The 14,313-nt window shown below is 42.1% G+C and overlaps 2 protein-coding genes across 4 annotated transcripts; both read right to left on the bottom strand.

Moving 5' to 3' along the window:
* Positions 1–2,233: 2,233 nt before the first annotated feature.
* Positions 2,234–9,499, bottom strand: cUnh19orf47 (chromosome Un C19orf47 homolog). 2 transcript variants are annotated; one of them, XM_083667196.1, is made up of 8 exons: positions 9,430–9,499; positions 7,420–7,507; positions 7,187–7,301; positions 6,402–6,483; positions 5,509–5,634; positions 4,587–4,658; positions 4,236–4,309; positions 2,234–4,127 (listed from the first exon to the last, which is right to left on the bottom strand). In XM_083667196.1, exons 1-8 carry the CDS (start codon positions 9,446–9,448, stop codon positions 3,573–3,575), a joined length of 1,131 nt encoding a protein of 376 aa, XP_083523322.1. In that variant the 5' UTR covers positions 9,449–9,499; the 3' UTR covers positions 2,234–3,572. The 2 variants fall into 2 exon arrangements, with proteins under 2 accessions (XP_083523322.1, XP_083523321.1); XM_083667195.1 differs by having other exon boundaries at positions 4,512–4,658.
* Positions 9,500–10,060: 561 nt separating this feature from the next.
* On the bottom strand, positions 10,061–14,291 carry six9 (SIX homeobox 9). Of its 2 annotated transcripts, none has more exons than XM_083667055.1 (3): positions 13,766–14,291; positions 11,708–11,812; positions 10,061–11,250 (listed from the first exon to the last, which is right to left on the bottom strand). In XM_083667055.1, exons 1-3 carry the CDS (start codon positions 14,156–14,158, stop codon positions 11,074–11,076), a joined length of 675 nt encoding a protein of 224 aa, XP_083523181.1. In that variant the 5' UTR covers positions 14,159–14,291; the 3' UTR covers positions 10,061–11,073. The 2 variants fall into 2 exon arrangements, with proteins under 2 accessions (XP_083523181.1, XP_083523180.1); XM_083667054.1 differs by having other exon boundaries at positions 11,649–11,812.
* Between the last annotated feature and the right edge of the window lie 22 nt (positions 14,292–14,313).

The raw sequence follows: 14,313 nt of genomic DNA on the forward strand, positions 1-14,313 counted from the left end.
GCAGAGGAATCCCATTGAGAATTTCAGTATTAGTTTAGGAGTCGAGGTGAACGGGACATCGTGGATGAGCAGTTGTATATGCCATGGACTCGACGCGCACTGTATGGAAATTGGAGACACCATGGAATGTTGCATGGCAAAACAGAATGTTTTAAACAGATAATGTGCCCCGCGTTATCGACCACCGAAAATGAACAAAACCGCGCAACAGAGGACATTCTAAAGTAGCCTAATCGCTGCTCACGGGCAAACCATTACTATGAGGTTAAAGTAGAGATTCTCAGCTTTCATATGAGGGTATTTGTGTACACATTGGTTTCACCATTCAGAAATTGTAACACTTTTTACACATAGTCCCAAAAGTAATTTAACAGATTTATCAAATGTCCAAATTAAGCACTAGTGTATTTGGTTGACAATCCATTGCATGCAATAACTGCGTGAAGTCTGCGACCCATTGACCCCACCATGTTCTTGGGTATCTTCTCTGGTGATGCTCTGCCAGGCCTGTACTGCAGCCATCTTCAGTTGTTGTTTGTTTTGAGGACGTTTTGCCATAAGTCTCCTCTTCAGCAAATTAAATGCATGTTCAATAGGATTAAAATGGCAAGTAAAAACTCCCAAGTTGCTATAGTATGTTTTGGGTCATTGCCCTGCTGTATGATTAAGTGCCATCCAATGAGTTTGGAGCCGTTTGTCATTTGTACTTGGGCTGGCATGATGTTCCTGTACACTTTAGAATTCATCCTGCTGCAGTCGTCAGCTGTTACATCATCAATGAAGACAAGTGAGCCAGTTCCAGTGGAAGCCATACATGCCCAAACTAACCCCCTCGACCTTATTTCACAGATGAGGTGATATACTGTGGATATTGTGTAGTTCCTTTTTTTCTCCACTCTTTACTCTTGCCATCCCTCAGGTTTATGTTAATCTCATCTATCCACAATAAGCATAACATATTCAAATATTCATTTTGTTTTTTAATTCATTTGGCTATTTAAAAGTGTACTTATTATTCAGACTCATCTGTCTCGCTTCTTACATATTTATATAAAGTAAGAATATATTTATTCTTACTATATATATAACATTCCCAGATTCGTTAGACTATCAGCCTACTTCATTAGGCTACACTCCTACAGCTGCATTCACAGCCAGACTGAAAAGTTACTGGAATGTGTATGTAGTGCTTATTTGATTCATTATCAGTCTTGCTTCTTACAAGTTTGCCTTCATTTCAAGGCAGTCTACGGATTTAATGTAGGCCAAAAAGTTATGAGCTTGTAGTGCTTATTTGATTCATTTTCAAGGATTTGACAGTATTATTTGAAAACAGCAAATTGGCCAAAAGGTGCTGTATTCTCCTCTTCGCACCCTATTATGACATTTTTTATTTAAAAATTAGAACACTTTAGCCGCACCGTCATAAGATTAATCAGCGTCATCTCGAAACTCCTAACACTGGATCTCTATGGCAAGACGTATCATTCACCTAGGTTGGTCAAAATTGAGCCAGTGGTGTCAGAGATAAATCGTGTGACATAAAAAAACAGACAAGAGACCGATCCATAGTTCCCGCCCCGATTTCATTGTGGGGGAAAGTATTTGAAAATAGTTTGAAACGCTTTGAAAATAGTTGCATTTTCAGATTTGACAGCATGTGTTTTGCCGCACCCTCTTCTATGGGAGATCTGACACCTGCACCCCATCAGTGAGTCAAGTCAGAGGATACCGTGTCACAACTAGTGCGCAGTGACCAGTTAGGATCAGCTTGATTCAGGTGTGATTTGGCATTACAAGATGTCGTGCTGTTGTGTTGGCACCAGGGTGGCACTGCATTTATGCCACGACAACGCTACATTAACAGAAGGGGGTCATTAGGTTATGTTGGCCCCAACTTCAACACAACCTCACCACAGTCTTACTTCAAGGTTGCGGTTATGTAGGTGGTAGGCCTACTGTGTTTCCTGTGATGAGCCAATATCCCAGCGAACATTTGATGGACCTTGGATGACGAAATAGCGTCCCATATGCGCCCCATGCTGGCCTGTCTCCTTTTTGGCCCTAATATTGACATTCAGAATGTGTCTTTGAAATGTAGACTTTTCGTCTCAGCTCTCACACATGCCATTTCAATAACAGGATGTCACATTAGAAGGCTCAAGGTAAAATAAATTGGATTGATTAAAAATGATTCAAGAGAAAAGAAAATAATCAAGACATTTTTCCCAGTTTTCTCTCTCTTTATCATCAACAGTTTTTTTTTTTTTTTTTTTTTATTGTTTTTTTTTTTTTACAGTGGTTGAAAAGGTTGTTTGTCATAATTTTTTCCCTCCAAAATCTGTACAGTGTAACAAAGTTCTGGTGTGAAGTTTCATTAAAAAAAAAAAAGACAAAAAGTCCAAGTGACCTACAGACTGTACGTACAGTGTATAGGGCATAACATATCAGTTCCTGTAGTGCGCAGATGTATGGCAAACTTGGTATTTAATCAGTCGAGTGCAACATTACAGAGGATTCACACAGCAATGTTTGGTGTAGAAGAGTTGCTACTCTTTGGTGGAATATAGAACCATGCCAAATCTACACCTTACATTTCAATCTACGACCCTCCATAAAATTGCACTCCATTGATAATAAGTCATGTGGTAAGACATCCAGGTCAGGGGTCAGACACCTCTTCTATTGACTATAACAAAATCACTGAATTCAGAATATCTTGGCCTTCAAACTTGAGGTTTCGTGTGGTGTGGTGGGAGCAGTCAAAAGGAGGTATTGTATCAAGCAATGTGCACTTCAATTTATCTACAAGTCTCATTAATATAAAATGATGTGATGAGAGGCTTTTGCTTGTTTGAGGTTTCTCTTTGTGCGGTTTGCTCTTAACAGGCGTCAAGCCAAGGTGTTATTAGTGGACTGTCCTCCTGTGTATCTTAACAGCCCAGTGTTGATGAATGATCCAACTGTCTGGGGTCATCCCCACACTCCCTACACAAAATCAATGTTCGAGTAGCTCTCAATGTGCTGTCATCAACGTGTCACAATAGCTAGCATTCCAGAGGGGAGCAGACGAGGAGAGCAGCTAAAATTCCTACATAAATTGACATGAGGTCAAGAGACCACCATTTTGGTTGCTTGGTGGGTGCTTATGCCTTAATAATTTTAATAAAATAAAATAAAACTATAAAAATGCTGGAGATGGGTAAAGACTTCTAAACTCCTTGTTTTAAAGTGCAAGGAAAGCGGAAGAGGTGCACGTTTAATTTCTGCAGTAACCAGAGTTTGAATATGGTATCAGGCTTAATTATAAATGGGTGCGCTTGGATGGGCAGGTCAATTCATTCATTCATAAAATATTTTTTTTACAATACTACCCCAAAGCCTGACTCAATATTAATGTGTTTAATTCCCTCAGGCTGACTGCAATGGTCCTCTTTGAAACCTCTAGCAGGTGACTATAACACAATGCTTATCACTACTCCAGCATGTACTTGGGGGGGGGGGGGGGTTGGATGTAAAAGTGAAAAATAAAAGTAAAGGAGTGTATTTAGGGGGATATGGTCAGATAAGTGTTAGGTCCTCTTGCTGCCCAGTCTATTGAATACGCTGACTAGGCCAACATCCATCTGAGCGACCAGGCACTCGCCTCCTCCTCCTGCCCCGGTGCTGCTGCTAACCTTGGGGCTGGCAAGGGCGGGGTGGGCCCAGGCCTTGGTTCTGGTGCTGGTCACCCGGCTGTCCTGGGTGTCGGCAGGCTGGGGGGAGGCAGGCGTGCCTGGGTGTGTGGTGGGGGGCTTGCCCAGTCGCTGAAGGATGCTGAGCTTGGGAGGGGGGAGGCCATCTGGGGAGGAGGAGGAGGAGGAGGAGGAGGAGGTGGGAGACTCAGTGGGGGGGAGTTTGAATTTGCCCCCCAGGCGGCGGAGGGTGGTGGGGGCTGGTTTGGCAACAAGGTCTTTCTTCGTGGAGGGAGGAGGTCGCTTGAGGACTCCAGCATACTGTAGGACTGAGCCCTCTCCGTCGCTGTTGTCCTCCTCTCCTCGGTCTACATCCATTCCATCCATCATCCCTTCTGTCTGTTCATCCACCTCTTCGTCCGTTCTGCCCAAACGACTGAACACACCAGTTGGCTGGGGAGTGGGAAGCAATTCAATCAAGTGAGGTTGTTTACAGTGTGTACTACACAATAATAAAGACACACACACACACAAATGTACCATTGTAATAGAGGTTTTTACCTTGCTGCTGCTTGTAGTTGTGTCTGCCTTCGATTCAGCTCCAAGACGCTCAAACACAGAGGTGCGATTGGTCCCTTTTTAGGAGAAAGAGATAAGAGTTAAAAAAAGACATCGCTCACAGAGTGAGACATTGAAAAAAGAAAGACGGTTAGTGAGGGATAGGTACACATATTTACCATGGGAAGACCGGGAGACATTTCAGCCCCCATTGGATTTTCCAAGTTAGTCACTTGCAGTCAAGTGCAGTGTTAGTGAGCTAAACAAGGTCAAGCCTACCTTTCTTGGCCTGCTGGGCCAGGATGCGGCGTGTGCGTGCCGTTGTGCCTTTGGGCATGTTGATGATGTACTTGCCTTCCATCTCCGCCGTCACGCGCCGGCGCTTCACCGACAAACCGTTCCCTTCATCTGCAGGTCGACTCAGAACTGAGGGAAGGGAAGAGGACAGAGGTTGAAAAAGGTCAAGAACAGACAAGAGAAAAGAGAAGCAACCCGATATAAGATATCTGTTTTATTCTACTCTAACAATAGAAAAATGTACATCATAAATATTAATAATCAAAAAGTGCAACATAACACAAGTCATTTCCCTGAGTTGTTGTGTCATGTGCTTTGCCGTTTTTGTTGAATTACATTTTGAAAAGCAATGTTTTACCCACTAAAGACTTGCCTCTACATTGCAAATATTCTCGAAATGGCTACACACAAAGCAAGCTTACACACAAAGCAAGCCAGCACGCACAGCATTATCTGCAGAACTACTGGGGTGTTGCCGGGTAGAAAAGCATCATTAATTAATACAAATAAATTACCATGGTAATTCTTTAGATTATTGTCGATGTTGTCAAACTAAAACTTTTATGTCTGAATTCCGTGATTTCCACATTGAGGAAATGATAGGGCCCTATAAGAGGCAGAGAGAAAGAGAGAAGCCTGAGTAAACTAAACACCAGACCTGGGGGGACCGGGCTTTCTCCCCTGCAGCCTCCACTCTCTGGAACATTCTCCCAGCACGCTCTCCTCCTTCAAACAATCCCTCAAAAAAACCTAATCTTTTTAAACTTGCTTTTAATCTTTAACTATTTTTTCTTGTTGTTTTTACTGACTGTGCGTTTGTTTTACTTTTTATTTATCCATCTATTCTTGTTCTCTCCATGGAACGTAGTGTCTTTGAGTACTGAGAAAAGCACGATACAAAACAAACGCGTTATTATTATTATTATTATTACGCGGTGATAGAAGAGACGAACAAATATGGAGGATCGAGGATATCTACCCGCTTTGCCGCTCTTGCTGGCCTGCTTGTTGGACACAGTCACAGAGAGGCGGTTGTCAGGGCGACGAGCTGGGGTGCTTGGCGGGGAGTCGCGGCTCAAGGCGTTGGCAATCATACGTGTGGCAGCTAAGAAGAGACAAAGAGATTCTTTTGATTTCTGTCCAACCTTCAATAATCCCAGTTCACCATGACGCATTCCATGTAAACAGAACGTTTATTCGTGAGAGGGGTAAAATGCCAATCAATTCAGTGTTGGATTCTTATGCATTTTTAGACTGAGCAGCTGATCTGTGGGTTTATGTTTATCTGTCAAAAATGCGCATGTGTACAGTTACCTGACCTCAAACATAACATAGGCTTTAGCTACATAAAGGAGCCATATGGATCTGTGTAAAACTACCTGGCTCTAAAGAAATATTAAATTAATTAATCTGAACTCTTCTTGTATGAATATGGCATAGGTCTGAAATCACAGATATTTTTCCAGACTACATAAATCGTTTTTTTGTGTGTATTGCATACTTTCCCAGGTCTGGAAATGGTCAATATTTGATTGTCTCCCTGAGAAAGAATCAAAGAATTCAAGAGATGAAATAGATGGGCCAGAAGTGGAGCTGAAATTCTACTCTGAATGTGTGAGGACTTTTTCCACACATTGTAATTGAGATGGGTAGAAGGAGGGAAATGTGTGGGGAGTGTTGTCTTGCACAAAATAGTGCTACAACAACACATTATGTTACAATATGATGATGGATGAGATGGATAAATCGCTTCTTATGCACTTAAGGATCTTATGATATAAAATAAGATAAGTATAAATCTAAACATAAATGCAACATCAAAGTACGGCGTAAATGTATAAGTGTATCAGAAATGTTTACGAAAACACTCACGGGTATTGGCGGTTCTTCTGAGTTCAGCTTGAACACTGGTCTGTCCTGAGGAGATGGCCTCAGAAGCCATTTTGCACATGTCCTGGTGATTGGGAGAGGGGTGGAGAAAAAGGCAACACTGAGTAACTGTTGTCAGAATTACGTCTTTTGGCAAAGCTTCATATCCCTCATTTGATGTAGTGCTGCAAGAAAGTGCTTGAAACATGTACCAAAAGCTTATTGAATAAATTATGCAATAGGATGATATCTTTGAGCATTACTCAAACCTCTTACTCTCTAAAGTAATTTAGATTTGAGGTAAGGCTGAGGTCAACTTCAACTATTACCCGTAGGACAATTGTCAGGTTTGTGAGAAAGCTTTTTAAATTGTTTAATAGCTAGTTTGAACGTAACCTTGTTGAGACCAGGCTAGTTCGGGAAAGCCTGGGGAAATACTTTGCAGAAAGTAGCTACAAAGGGGTAGAAACCCATTTGAAATGAGTGATGCATCACAACACATCAAACCAGTCAAATACCTTGCTTGGGCAGAGTGATGTGCATGTGAGGGAGGGTTCTTGGAATATAACATCCAATGAAATTGCAAGCCCATTTTTCCATCGCCCTGTCCAGTTCAATCCAAGCCAGATCGGCTAATCTAAAATTCTCCAGACCTCCAAAGGCATGAGTACAACGTGATTTTGAGGTATGGCTACACGAGACTAGGTTGAATGCAATAGAGCCCCAAGCCCCAGCACCAATAAACCATATTTATAGGACAGCAGGCTTGCTTTCTCCTCAGTCCTCACCTGCCTGTAGACCTGTTTGGCATGTTTGAGGATACCGATGATGTCACCAATGACTGTGATGCCCAGGTCCATCATGATCTCCTTACTGAGGTCCATTAACATGTTCTTCTGGATCCTGCAGAGGGAGAGAGAGAGAGAGGGGGGGGTATGGAATACTACTCCAAATGTTTCTGTCATAAATCAAGGCTGTTTTTCCTCTATAAAACTTCCTACATTCAGATGGCATTCAGTACCTGTTGTCCACAAAAGACACAGCGTAATTAACAGCCAGGCCAGCAGGGATCCCAGCATCCTTGAAGAACTGGATCCACTCTGAGGTGGCTGAACAGACAGGAGGAAGAGTGTTAAAAAACACAGCTTGACTATAACTCAGACAGACAGGCAGACAGACACACAAACACCTCATTCCTGAACCCATCTCTGTACCTTTGAAAATGCAAATTAGCTAACTTTACTTTGCAAATTATCTGTATTACAAAAGTAATTGTCAAACTACTCAAAATAACTTGACCTTCAAAGTTTGGGCCTAGACTAATACGTAAAGCCCCTCTAATAGCATCTACAGTGAGATAGATCCTGGTGGAAAATCGCATGAGTAAACCCTGAGGGACAGCATGCTGAAGTCAGACAACACATGCTCAGGCTGGCCAGCTGGGTGTTATTTATAAAGCGTCTTGTGGTAGGAGCGAAATTCCGAGTCAAATTGCCTCATCAGTGTCCTAGTCGGGCCGCAATGGGATGCTGGTCAGAATAGTCCCTTTAGTCTGTCCCGATCCTTGGTGCATGAACATCTACCACCAAAACTCAAAAACCTTCTTTTGACTCATGTTGGATTTTTCTGTAAATTACGAAATTAGCATTCTTATTGACCTCAATGTTATTCATAGAGGAACTACCACCGGAACCACTGGTTTAGCGAGGTATTATTGGATCGATCTAGCTGATGTCCTATGGACAGTCAGAGACTGCCGTGTAACGAAATAAAAATGACCTGCCATGATGACATAGTTTGTGATAAAAATCCGCATTACACTGATTCTGATGGTTCTTCGTGTGGTTGCCCCATTTGACGGGCATAAAGCTAGCCCAATGTGCCTTGTAAAAAAATAAGCACACTTTTCAACTACTCAAGGGGTACACTATGAAGTGAGTTAAAGTAATCGGGAGCTAACGTCAACTCCAATTCGAGATTTGGTCAAGGTTAACTCGCTAACTCCCTTTACTTGCCATTCAATTACATTGCAAGAGATATCTGACAAGCTTGATGAACGTCAAAGGGGACAACCACCCAACGAACCATCAGTCATTGTCTTTCCCGAGGTAATTTTTATTTCGATACGTGCCATATGATAACGATAAGTATACGACTATCTGTATCTGTCCATAGGCCAGCATAGAGCGGAGGATGCTATCCGGCTAGGTTCGGTCGAAAAATCGAGTATACTCTATAGGGTGCTGTTTATATGAATGGGAACCGAAATCACACTGATTTAACACACACTGACTTATTACAGTTTCAATGTAACGTTATGGGTTCAGCTGGGGTGTGTTGTATTATCTAGCTATGTTAGCTAGATAGCTAGCTACTTTACTGGTTCTAATTTAGATGGCTCTGATTTACTGTGTGGAGCTCGATCAAAACACACATGTTCGCTTACATTATTAGGCAAACCAACCATAGGGTATTAGTTCATATTATTGGCTTGAACAAATGTGTGACGAATGAAAACATGTACGTAGGCATTTTCGTAGAGTATTTGGTTTGATAATGGAAATCAGAAAAGGATTGTTGCTAGCTACACTAGCGGACTAAACGACTCACTCTGGCTAGGTGGGATAGCGAGTTATCTTCAGCTAACGCATGTGGCTTATTCATTTACCAACGTCGATGTGTCAACTGAACGGGTCTGTTCTTGGGATAGTAAAAGCTTCCATTTATTTTTCTTCTGTGCTTCTCATGCAAGTATTTATTTTGACACAACGAGCGATAGAGTTAACGCCAGCTAAATGGCTGGGACAGCCCATACCGTATGCCAAGGCTAACCATATCAGGGCTAGGAGCTAGCTTGCTATGCTAGCCGGGAGCTGTTTTCCATTCTTCGACTGTTAACGGCAACGCTAGCTGTACAGCAAATAAACTAAAATGATGTATTTGTTTTAGCAGGTTCTTCAATAAGCGCACAGATTGTTTCTTAGGCTTTTCAAGCGGCCACCCACGCTAGCTGGGCTCCTTTATCACTTACCTGTTGTCACGGACGCCATGTTTACAGAGAAAAAAACAGCTGGCCGGCTAGCCGTGTGCGTGACGTAATTTCCGTGTGGTTCTTGTTCTGAGGCAGTATCGTGTGTGTGTGTGTGTGTGTGTGTGTGTGTGAGAAAGGAAGCGTGTCTGGGGGGGGACCAGAGAGTGCCAGTGTCTGACAGCCCACCAGCACAGGACTCAAAACACACACACACAGTAATCTCGAATGTTTATCGCATCTAATCTTGAAATACATCTACATTACAAATGACCTCGCTGAATATTTAAAACAAAGCACACGTAAGGTCCAACTGATCAGTTTTCTTGCATATTGATATAGGCCATGTGTCGGTATTACATTATGCTGTATAACAGAGTTCACAGGCTATATGCATACTGCTTTAGGCTACACTCCTAGCTCATTGCACCCTATTATGTGACATGGTTTATGATAAATCGGCGTCACCTCGAAACTCGTAAACAATGGCAAGACGCATCTTTCACCAGTTTCGTCAACTTCGTAAATGCCGCATCTGTATGGCAAGATCCATTATTCACCCAAGTTTCACAAAATTGGTGGTGCTATCGAGAAAAAGCGTGACATACGAACGGACAGAGACGGTGGGGACAATTACAAGTTTAATATGCCAACATAGGGATACTGTTACTATTTCCCATTTAGCCAACTACAGTGCCCTCCATAAGTACTGGAAAGAGGAAGCATTTTATCTTCGTTTAGCTCAATACTTCAACAGTTTGGATTTGAAATCAAATAATTACTATCAGGTTAAATTAGACATTTCTCAGGTTTAATTCAATGTTTTCTTTTTTCAGATTGGTTTCACCATTTAAAAATTACAACCCTTTTTATACATAGCCCCCTCTCTTTCAGGGAACCAGTAGTATTAGAAAATTGGCTTGACAGGACTTTCTGGTTAGTCAGGTGGAACAGAAATATGGTGGTGTTATGGCTTGGGCGTGTATGTCTGCCACTGGAACTGGCTCACTTGTCTTCACTGATGATGTAACTGCTGACGGCAGCAGTGTACAGAAACATCTTGTCTGCTGAAGTACAAGCAAATGCTTTCAATCTCATGCACTGCATACTCCCCCTCCTTGAGGTTAGATGACCCCAAACATGAAAAAAGACCCCAAACAAAAAACAACTGAAGATGGCTGTAGTACAGGCCTAGCGGAGCATCACCAGAGAATATACCCAGCATCTGATGGGGTCAATGGGTCGCAGACTTCAGGCTGTTATTGCATGCAAAGGATTGTCTACCAAATACTAAACAGTAAGCATAAAGCAACAGTGCTTTATTTGGACAATATATTATTTTTTACAATACTTCTGGAGCCCTGAAATTGGGGGAGTATGTTTAAAAAATGTTGTACTTTCTAATTGGTGAACCCAATCTGAAAAACAACAACATTGAATTAAAGAAGAATCTTTACTTTGACCCCATAGTAACTGATTTGATTTCAAATCCAAACTGTTGGAGTATAGAGCTAAAAGAAGACAAAATTATACCTATTTCCAATACTTATGGAGGGCACTGTATAAATGCTGCAGCAGATTTCAATAAGACAAAAGTGAACTTTGATGATTCAACTGAAAGTCATTGCAACAAACAAAAATGATTGTTCAGTGGGGAGAGGACCTCATTTTGGTCTTGGACCCCCACCCATATGACAGGAGGGCAGGAGAAGAGGGGGCTGGGGCTGGCTGGAGGTGAAAGGTTGTTGTGGAGAGGAAGAGGAGGAAGGGTATGTTGCTCCTGGGGTTCTGTTGGAGCAACCTGGGATCTGACTTTCCTGCTCTCTGAAAGGGAAGAAAGGTGTGATAAAAAGTTTGTGGAAATAGAAGCAGATTAATGATTTACTACACATTATGTATGTCAGTATATTTAAAGAACACAGAATAAGGATTTTAGTATCATCTTGATGATTTATCTTTATGTATTACTAACAGATCTAATAGATACTTATACACATAGATTGTTTGTATAAACTCCTATTTTGGAGCTGTACACACATCACAAACAAATTGTCAGCTCACTGAATGTGCCAAGAGAGGGCAGTGTTGATCCATTGCAAACTTGTACTCCACTCATTTACTTTTTATTTATTAAATAAAACAACTGCGGTGCGGCCCTTGACATCTACTCCTAAACATCTCCATAACCATTTGACACAGGAGAGCAGACAGCGACCACTCACCCGGTATGACCGTGGGCTGCACGGTCCCGTTGCCGCCGATTCTTGAACCAATTGCTCACCTGAGTGACGGTGAGGCCAGTGGCGGCTGCGAGATCCCGTTTCTCACGCGGTGAAGGGTAAGGCTTGCGGTAATACCACTCTCGCAGTACACTTCGTGATTTCTCCTGTACAGATGATTCGATTTAGGTTACAAAGCCATGATCCCACATTTTAAGGAACCATTTCTAGATGGGTAATTCTACAAAAATGGTGCAAATTGAGTTCCCCTTAAATAAAAAATACTGAAGATTTAAAAGAGATAAACGTTCAGACTCATGCAATCATGTTTATTCTGATTTGGCCCAAGTCAATAAACAACATTTACCGATTGATTAGCAGTACCACTTGCTATTGAGAGCTGAGTGTCCTCGCAATGGATCCTCAAATTTGATGTTGAAAAATAAAGCAATAGGAATTGTTTATCAAATCAATGATTTGTTTGGATAGGAAATTAAAATATTAAGTAATATTAAATATGATTAAATATGCCATAAGCCACAACCTCAAGAATGTGACCAGTAAATGAGGTAGCATCTCTCTACATTATTGGTGCGTTTTGCAGCTGTAGGAAACTCGGAAATACCAGAGTGGGATATTAGAGATACGAGTTCCCCAGTGGGAAATAACCACTAAAACGAACCTCCAAGTCAGAGATCCAAGAAGTGGGAAACTCATACCAGTGTCATGATACCTGATACCCGAGTTTACGAATTCTGTAACCTTTCCCCTTCTTGTCAGAAAACAGACGCCGATTTATCGAACGTAATAGTAAAAATGTCAGCAGTAGGCCTATTCATCTTTCTGTACAATTTCATTTTTTTATTGTTAACAATCGCACGTGCAATATAGCCTATGCTTGTAGTTTGTTAACGTTCATTATGGAAATGTCGTTGGTTGAAGAGTTGCTCCCACTTCAAAAGCACTCGAATGCATGTCGGAGTTATGAATTCACCAACTGGGAGCTACGAAAGAACATACCACAAGTCCAAGAGCTGATTTGTCATCTTAAGCCATCTATACACTGCTGATCCGCCATAAAAAGCCATCACAGTTCCGCTATAATTATAAAAACATGAATTTACACAGACATTCTATTTCGGCAATTTAAGACTGCATAACCTGTTTCCACACAAAAACGAACTGCTGGGAACAATGTATCTCGCGCGCACACTAATATAGGAAGCTGATGTTGTGGTTGAGATCGCACTTGTTCTTCAAAGGTAAGCAAACAAAACTCAAAATACAACTGCGACAACTTGCAGAAGAGTAGAGACATAATAGAGGCATAGGAGAGATGCATACATATGTCCTCTCATATTCGCCGTTTCTTAACATATACTTGATAAATAACTTAAATATCCACAGACTTACAATTCTGTGAGTCTAAAGCAATCTTCTATGCTTCAGTTGACATTTAGTTGCATTTATGTTATTCAGTATTGCTACGACACTAGTTGCTGAGAGAGCCAAAAGTCACTTTTCACATGATTTTTTTCTAAACCTCCATGCAGATTGAAGCCATACCAACTGTGGGTTTAACCACATCTTGATATCAATATTACCATGTTGTCACAGTTGCAATCATGATGTCACCACAGAAACGGCTGGTATAATGCTAATAAATTGGTGAGAAATGTGTTGGGGGGGGGGTTCTCGAAAATTAGGAGGATCAGTAGTTAGAGAAATTCCATCCATTACTAAGTCAAAGCTTTTACAGTCAAAGCTATAACAAATAAAATAAAATATAATAAAACCTCCCAATGTTAAAGTGGCTAAAGTCAGCTGAAGTTAGTCGTGGCTATTTAAACAAATCTGAACCATGGATTACAGTTTCCCCTGGCCCATAGACTACTTTCAGGGTAAGGAAGTATTTTACCATAAAGGTGTAATTCTAAGGTGTAAAATAGTGAACTTATCTTTTAAGCTCTAGCCCAGCTCCAACACAACTGGTTCAACTACCATGTAGCTCTCTAGGATTAGGTTACAAGGCAATTACTCGTATATAGCTATGAAATATAGCTGAAAAAGAAACCCAAATGCCTTCTCCTCCATGAGGAACTCAACCCACTGTACCCTACCTTGAAGCAATAGCTGGTCTCCTCTCCATCCCAGATGGTTCGTGGCAGGGGGAACTTGCGGCGAACGCGGTACTTCCCAACCGCCCCCAGGGGGTGCCCTCTTTGTCTCTCTGCCTCCAGGTAGTGTGCCCTCAGCCACAGCTGCTGCAGGAGAGGGTGGCTGAGCGGGGTGAAGGGAAAACCTTCCAGCAGGGTGTAGAGGTCCGAGAAGCGCCCCTGATGGAAGGACACCGCTGCCCGAGCCTTCAGCACACTTTCCAGACCACCCAGGCATGATGAGGAAGAAGAGGAGTAGGGAGGAAGAGTGTGAAGGAAGCCAGTGAGGCGCTCCATGCAGCCACTCTGCAGGAGGACCTCACACATGCACGCAACCTGTTCCGCAGTGAAGATCATTGCCAGGTAAATGGAACCCGTACACACCCAGAAAGAGGTCAGGCCAGTACCTCTGTGCTGAGAGGAAACTCTTCTGTCCAGGGAAAGAGGATGTTAGAGAGAGCTTGAGGGTCTGTGGAGCATGTTCGCTGGTCTTGGAGTGAATAAGTCTGTGT

The sequence above is a fragment of the Argentina silus genome (genome assembly GCF_951799395.1).
Source record: "Argentina silus genome assembly, chromosome: 3".
In the NCBI taxonomy this organism is placed as follows: domain Eukaryota; kingdom Metazoa; phylum Chordata; class Actinopteri; order Argentiniformes; family Argentinidae; genus Argentina; species Argentina silus.